General features: G+C 43.5%; 1 protein-coding gene across 5 annotated transcripts in view; it reads left to right on the top strand.

The window, feature by feature from the left end:
* Positions 1 to 513: 513 nt before the first annotated feature.
* The window catches only part of CCNL2 (cyclin L2), an 8,475-nt gene continuing 1,211 nt past the window's right edge, over positions 514 to 7,777 (top strand). Inside the window, exons 1-11 of one of the 5 annotated variants that reach the window (XM_017744072.1) lie at positions 563 to 641; positions 933 to 1,042; positions 1,288 to 1,408; positions 2,516 to 2,580; positions 3,324 to 5,011; positions 5,356 to 5,455; positions 5,542 to 5,646; positions 5,858 to 5,999; positions 6,698 to 6,815; positions 6,897 to 6,989; positions 7,308 to 7,724. In XM_017744072.1, coding sequence (XP_017599561.1) covers positions 5,363 to 5,455; positions 5,542 to 5,646; positions 5,858 to 5,999; positions 6,698 to 6,815; positions 6,897 to 6,989; positions 7,308 to 7,662 — 906 coding nt within the window. In that variant the 5' untranslated portion in view covers positions 563 to 641; positions 933 to 1,042; positions 1,288 to 1,408; ... (1 more) ...; positions 3,324 to 5,011; positions 5,356 to 5,362 and the 3' untranslated portion in view covers positions 7,663 to 7,724. Of the gene's footprint in view, positions 642 to 932; positions 1,043 to 1,287; positions 1,409 to 2,515; positions 2,581 to 3,323; positions 5,456 to 5,541; positions 5,647 to 5,857; positions 6,000 to 6,697; positions 6,816 to 6,896; positions 6,990 to 7,307; positions 7,725 to 7,777 lie in introns of those variants that run through there. The other 4 variants (XM_017744070.1, XM_017744071.1, XM_017744074.1 and 1 more) reach the window with 4 other exon arrangements.

Genomic DNA, 7,777 nt, shown 5'->3' with positions numbered 1-7,777 from the left:
CGCCGCCTCCGTGTGAGGCTCGGGGATTGTGCAAAGACGGATTTCTTAAGGCTCCTTTGGAGTCGTGGTGACCTCGGGAAGGTTTTGTTTCCCGGAGAACTTTAGTCCGAACGGCCTCGTTGCTCTCTGAGCGTGAAACTTTCCAGCTACCGAGTCTTAGCATGTTCAAATATATGCAAATCATGACGTTATTAGATTCCCCCGCTCTTTCCACGCCCAAAAAGCAAATTTTTTTTTTTCTGGCGTACTTTCATAACTTTCAATTTTATTGGCTTTTGGGGTTCTTTTACCTTTTAATCAACTTGGAACATATTTTCACTTTTTTTTTTTTCTTAGAAAAGAAATTTGGGATTTGATATTTGTATTTGACCTGTAGGCAGTATTTACAGCGTTGATAACATTTTGGGCAACTCAATTAGTTACTTAAGTATTAGTTCTAGATTTTTTTAGATACCATTAAACTTTCTCCCATGCTTAGTTAATCTTCTGGGTCTTAAATCTGTTAAAGTGTCTTTTTGGAACTGGTAGTTTTGTTCATGCCTGTTGTGATTTTTCTCTTGTTTTAGGTGGCTATGGCTACAGGACAGGTGCTATTCCAGCGGTTTTTTTATACCAAGTCTTTTGTGAAGCATTCCATGGAGGTAAGAAGGCATTAAATGACATTTGTAGCCATATTTATCTTCTGATCTCTCTTGGCAAGTTGTCATTTGAGATGTGATCAGCGTTAGGAACTAGCCTGGAGACTATAGTTATAGAGAAACATGATTTTACAAAGCTATTTAATAGTGATCTTTGTTAAATATTTCAAATTTCCTTGTTTTACCACTTTTTTTTTTTTCTTGTTATTCCTCCTTAAACTGTTGGAGGAGCTCAGTTCCTGAACTGGAACTGATATATTATATAAAATACTATATTTCATGCTTATTTTTCAGCATGTGTCCATGGCCTGCGTCCATCTGGCATCCAAAATTGAGGAAGCCCCCAGGCGCATTCGGGACGTGATCAATGTGTTCCATCGCCTCAGACACCTGAGGGAGAAAAAGTAAGCTGAGAATTCCAAATAATCTGAGCTATCTGTGTTGTGTTTTAGTTACCAAGCTTCATGACAGCATCATTCCCTGTTTCATAAATCAGGGAATATCTCAAAGGGATCTCATGAAGTGAGCTGACCCATTTTATTCAATAAATATTTTTGATGTTATAAATAATGGTGTCTTTTATTTTTACATGACCCAGCCTGCATGTGAGTCTCTTTGGGGTTAAGATGATTGTCTTCTTGACTTGCAGAAAACCTGTGCCTCTAATATTGGATCAAGAATATGTGAACCTGAAGAATCAAATAATTAAGGCAGAAAGAAGAGTGTTGAAGGAGTTGGGATTTTGTGTTCATGTGAAGCACCCTCATAAGGTTTGTAGTGTATAAATTCACTTCATAACCAGTGTCTCATGTTCTGTAATGCTTTGAGGAGGCTGCCTGACTGCATGGAAGCTCTGTGGACTGTACATGATAATTAGTGAAATCAGTGAGATTAGTTTCTTACCATCCTGATGTTTTCTTTCTCATTTAAGAGACTCTTACTAATTGGTCTCGTATCACTGCTGAGTGACGGCGAGGTGGATGCAGGTGCTCAGTATTCCTCGAAGGCAAATTGGATCAGTAGGTAGCTTTGGTGGTAGAAAATGTCACCTTAACTTAGATTCCTGAGCAGGAAGGAGTTTGGAGGCTTGGGGTTGTCATGATCACTGCTGGTGGAAACATGCTGAGGTATTAAAGCTGTGTGAGCCAGTTCAGTGTTTCGTGTGTGAAGGGCTTGGCTAGAAATGAGACAAGGCTCAATATAAAAGTAGCAAGGGATGATACTTGAAAGATACAATTCCCTCAAATGTTTAAATTGTGCCTTAATGGATAAAAGAACTTCCTACTTCTGTGCCAGCCGAGTTGGGATCTTGCTCTTCTCCAAAAAACTCCTGTTCAAAGCCTTCTTTTTGGGCCTGCTTGACATTCAGAATTTCCTTTTGTTATCCACCCCAGAGGACAGCTGCAGTTTTGTTAACTGGTGTGAATTCTGCTACTATTCTTCCTCTCTGTAGCTGTGTTTTCCTTCCAAACCGAAGGAAAAACCCTTAGAGCTGAACAAACCAAGGCACAGTGTCAGGTCTGTTCTCTGCAAGCACTGCCACGCTTCCCTCCCTGCTGATTGCAGTGAGCAGCTTTTTCTCCCAGGCTGCAGCTAAAAGGATTTGTGAGGTGTGTAGGAGAACAAAATCAATCAGCAAAATCCTTAAAGCAAACCCAGGTGGAGACAAGACCTGGCTGAGTAGCAGGATGGAAGGGCTCAGAAGGTCAGAGCTGGTGCAGAAGCTGTGTGGATAAACACTGGGGATGGTGCAGACCCTTCATGTGGAGTGTTGTAGGCCTTGAAAGAGGATTACAGATGCCTCATGGATGTCCCTCTGAAATAAGTAGGTGGCTCTCCAGATGCTTGTTAATAACTCAATAACCCATATCTTCCAGATAATCGTTATGTACCTTCAGGTATTAGAATGTGAACGTAACCAACACCTGGTCCAGACCTCATGGTAAGTTGATTTTCTTTGTTCTGAGAGACCAGAAGGGGCAGTAGCAGAAATATGTCACTTGAGGCACTGGGCAGCATTGCCCAGCAGTGCTTGGGGCCACACCAGACAGCTGCACTGTCCTTGGTGTGCCCCAAACTACTTCCCAAATGTTGATCGGCCTCTTAAGTTAGAGGCACTGTTTTAATGGTAAGGTAGCTTTCCACCCTGACTTCTCACTTCCCTCCTCTCTGCTCTGACTTTCCAGCTGAAGGGAAAAGGTTGGGTGGGTTAGAGTTGTTCCCTTGGGTTCTTGTTCTTCAGGGAAAACTTTAGGTGTAATTCAGGTCTGTTCCTAGTGCTGGGAAATGGCTTTTCCCAGGGCCTGAGCTTCATTACAGGTTGTATCAAAACCTCAGCACAGATAAATTTCTTTTATCTATGTGGATAATGCAAGATGTCAGCTTCTAAGACTGGATAGATGCATAGCCTGCATTCGTATTCGCCAAGAAATGTTCTTTGCCTTATTGCTCTCATTTAATAAATATTTGCTCGGGGGTGGGAAGCTTCTATAAAATTCCACGTCTTAAACTTTACCAAATAAGTAACGCTTTGAAACCATAATGCTTTTTAACAATACCAATGGTCTAAAAAAAACCTTTAGTGAATCCAAAGACCATATTTCTGCTGACTGAACTGTCTGGTACTGTGACCTGTGTGTAGAGAACCAGTTTTGACTTTTCTTTTCTGTACTCTTTTGATCAAAGGGTAGCCTCTGAGGGTAAGTGACTAAGACTTCTCCTCTGCTGCCCATGGTGCAGGGATAGCTGCCGTCTTCAGTCAACCCAAAGCTCTCCAAAGAGAAGGCTGGCTCTAGACAGGTGGTATATACATGATAGTAGAGTAACTGGCCAACTGCTTCTTGTGCTTATATTTTTATTTTTACTGTGCATTTTTTGATTGTTTGTATATTTGATAACCTGACCGTTGAAGTTCTGAAAGATTTTTATTTCTTTTAATGTTCTATTTCTCTTAACTGTTCTAATATGATGTGTTTCTATACGATAAAGCATATTAAGGTGGGGTTTAAATCTTTAAAAGGGATGAATTAACAACAAAAAAAAGAACAGTTTCCATTTGTAAACTAGTACACGTGTGAAGCTTGGAGACAAAATGTGATATTTAGAGACACTTCCCAGAAGCATTGCATGGAGCAGTGGAATGGGAGCTCTGGACTGCTCACTGCGAGGAATCTGCTTGTTATGGAAGGAGGGGGAGGTGGGGGGAGGGAGGGAGTTACCCCAGTTGAGAAAGGGGTCAGATGTTACAGTAACACATCTGTGTGCTCGCCTTTGTTGCTTCCAGTACCCGAAAACTGGTGGGTATCCAGTATAATTGGTTTTTGAAATGTGCATTTTTACAACATTACCTTTTTCTTAAGCTATTGTGACAAGGATTCATTTCCTCCAGTGTCTGACTGAGCCCACAGGGAAGATGTGCAGAGGCCAAACTTGGAAGCTGGCATGGTCCTCAATTTGGCAAATCAGCAAAAAGCTTTGCAGCTTCCAGATGTTTGAAGTCACCTTTTCCTTTATCACTTCTTTGGCCAAAAGGTTTGTGCTCTCTTTGCAGTAGGACAACACCAGGAGGTTTAGAAGTTCCTTTCTCCGAGAAAGATGAGCTGATGGTCAGTGTTGCTTCTCTGGGGCAGGAGTTGCTGTTTGTATAAACAAGAACAGAGGACAGCTGGGGCAGATGGGAGCTGGATACTCCTGGGATTCAAATTCCTCCTCTCTGTTCTTGTAAACAGTTTGCAGGTGCCTGGCCTGTGGTCTCTGGTTTGGATATCTTGGGGGTCAGTGAATCCTTGTATACTGGGTACCCACATGGTTAATTACTACTTTAAAGTATTACTTTAAAGACTTTTATTGTGTCTGGTTTTAGTTTTTCTCCATCTGATATTTTACTGACGTATGTGCTCCCAAGTCTAGACCTTCTAAAGCACATCAGCTGACAGGTTCACAGGAATTTACTTTGTGTATTTAAGCTTTAACAGCATAATGCTTAAGTGTACTGACTGGAATATGTGCAATATTTTACAGTTTTCTCATTCTGTGAATATACATTTTAAGCAACCTTACTGAAATGGGACAATTTGGAAACCTTATTTCATGTGCCAAAGAGGAGATCTGCCTGAATACTGACTGTTCTCCTGAACTGACGTTCCCACACACCCTGATTTCTCCTATGGCTGACTTTTTGCATCAAAAAGAATCCTGTTCTGGATGGAAATGGACCCTTAAACCCCACTGGAAGTTGAGCTGTGCTGAAGAGGACTGCATTTCATGGGAGAACTGCTACAGGAGCTGCAGCTTTTGCCACATACCTGGTTCTGCCCTATTGCAGGGGAACATGTGAACCTAAAATTCTTTAACTGAGTATTTCTGAGCACACTGTATGTTGTCTTGATGAAAATAACTTGTTTATTGCATGAGAGCAGGCCAGTAGACATCTAGCAGGAAAAGTGAAGTTAAAATTGGTTCTCTTCTCACCACTGAATTTTCAGCAGTCAGACTTTGTTTCTGTCACACATCCCTCCCCTTGAGGGATTTATTTTAGTTACTTATTTTATTTTTGTTTTAGTAAAACCATTCAGCTTCTCTTTAGATTTACAGGAGTATAATGTTGAAGTCTAGTAACTGAATGCAGAAAGAAATAGCCCTTGTAGAAGTAAAACCAAGTCAAGAACCCCAAAGAGCTTTGCAGTGCCTTGCAACCTTCTGCTCTCCTGTTTTTCAGGAACTACATGAACGACAGCCTGAGAACAGATGTCTTTGTGAGGTTCCAGCCAGAAAGCATTGCCTGTGCCTGCATTTACCTGGCAGCCAGGACACTGGAGGTGAGCCACACTTCCATGGATTTGGGGATTTTTCAAGCCTTTTAACAGCAGGAGAAATCTGAGCTTTGTCTCTCTCTCCCTTTCAGATCCCACTTCCAAATCGCCCACATTGGTTTTTACTGTTCGGAGCAACAGAGGAAGAAATTCAAGAAATCTGCTTAAAAATCTTGCAGCTCTACACAAGGAAAAAGGTTTGGTTCTTTTTCATGTTGGGAGCTCTCAGTAAAGGCTGCAGCTCAGAGCAGGAGTTGGAAAATTTGACCCTGTTTGAAACCACAGCTGCAAGCCTGGGAGTGAACAAAGAGCAGTCACTGTCTGGGACTCGTTGGATTTTCATTCCCCTTCCTGTGAGTGAGTAACCAGGAAATTCAGTTCTCACAAGCAGTGCTCCTGTGTTCACAGGTGGATTTATCTGATCTGGAAAGTAAAATAGAAAAGAAGAAATTGGCTATTGAAGAGGCAAAAGCACAAGCTAAAGGTCTGGTACCTGAGGGAGTCCCGAGCTTGGATAACACATCGGGATTTTCCCCTATCCCAAAAAATGGTAAATAGTGGATAACTCATTTTTAATAACTCTTTCTCATCTTTCATGTATATTTACCCTTTTGGGGAAGCATATACACGTGTGGTTTGGGGGTTGTTGGGGATTTTTTTAAGATGGCTTCTAGCACTACTCAGCTGGCAGGGTTTGAATAGCATTGTAACTTTGTGATTTCTTGAATCAGATAAAAGCTAAAATCAAATTAGTCTGAAATTAAGACTAGTTTAAACCCATATAGTCCAGGGACTTGCTTTTATGTGGATTTGGCAATAAACTGAAATACTTGCCACTGGCATGTTGTGCTAAAGCAATATTGAAGCAGAGGTGCTGTGGCAGGGGTTACATTTCGGGGTGTTGGGTGGGGAATTTGTTGGTTGAAAGTTTCCAGTCTGGTGCAGTCTCACCTAGAAGACAACATTCATCATCTTCTTCCCCAGTTTACCTTTCAAACAATGCTGAATAATTGGCAAGAAAAGGAGGGTGCTTTGCTGCCTTCTCTTGCAGTTCACTCCCCGGGGTTACTTCAATACTTTGGCAGAAATGTTTCAGATGAATTTCTGCCTCCTGTGAACTTGTTCAGCTCTGCTTGTGGGTGGCTGTGTGTGTGCAAAGCACAGCTGTGCAGCTCTGATCGTGGCAGAGGGGAGGCTTCAGTCCTTGCAGGTACTTTCCAAAGACATAACAAAGGCTTCTTCTTCCAGAGTCTCCAAAAGAGGTTAAAGGAAATAAACCTTCACCACTACCTGTGCAGGCCATGAAGAATGCTAAAAGGAAAACAGAGGGAGCCAAAAGAACCAGCTCCAACAGCCCAGTAAATGGGTAAGGTTTCATAAAGAAGCAGCTGCTTTTCTGCCATGGGTACCTGAAACAAAATAACTGAGTGTTCATGGTCTCTTGCAGTGTCCAGAAAGGAAGAGAGAGCAGAAGTCGAAGTGGAAGCAGAGATCAGAGTTACTCAAGATCACCATCGAGGTCTGCATCCCCTAAGCACAGGTAGGGTGTGCTCCCAGAGCCTCCCAGGCTCCAGTTTCCCAGTGCCAGCCTTGATAGCTCATCACCAAGAGGCTTTGAGGTGACCCAGCAGCGTGGGCTGCTCGTTAAACTCCAGAGTAACTCCAGGTGTGGGTGTTTACAGTATTACTGTAACTGAAGCTGTAGAATGGGATAAGAATTCCTAAAAATCAGTATTTTTACAGTAGCCAGGTATAAGTTCAGGACACAAGATGAGTTTTCACGGGGTACTGAACAGCAAAATCCAAAATGAAGTTGGTAGAAGTTAAGAAAATCATGTTTGCTCTCCTTTTTTTCTAGGAAGAGTGAAAGTTACTCCACATCCAGCGGCTCCAAATCCCACAGCCGCTCGCGGAGCCGCAGCGATTCCCCTCCGAGGCAGTTCAACCACAGCTCCAGCTACAAGGGCTCCAAGGTCCGGAGCTACAAGAAATCCAAAGACTACAAATACTCGGCGCACAAAGCGCGCAAGTCCCGCAGCCGGAGCTCGTCCCGCTCCCGCAGCCGCTCCCGGGAGCGCTCCGACCACTCCGGCAAGTACAAGAAGAAGAGCCACTACTACCGGAACCACCGGCACGAGCGCTCCCGCTCCTACGAGCGCGCCGGGCACCGCTACGAGCGTGAGCACCCCGGGCACAGCCGGCACCGCCGGTGAGCCCCCCTTCCCGAGGGAATTCCCGCTGGTGAGCCCATCGGGGCTGCTTCCCGAGGGAATTCCCGCTGGTGAGCCCACTGGGGCTGCTTCCCGAGGGGATTCCCGCCGGGTGGAC

The sequence above is a fragment of the Corvus brachyrhynchos genome, unplaced genomic scaffold, assembly GCF_000691975.1.
Source record: "Corvus brachyrhynchos isolate BGI_N302 unplaced genomic scaffold, ASM69197v1 scaffold68, whole genome shotgun sequence".
In the NCBI taxonomy this organism is placed as follows: domain Eukaryota; kingdom Metazoa; phylum Chordata; class Aves; order Passeriformes; family Corvidae; genus Corvus; species Corvus brachyrhynchos.
Note: the sequence above shows the minus strand (reverse complement) of the source record. Positions and strands in the feature narration are given on the sequence as shown.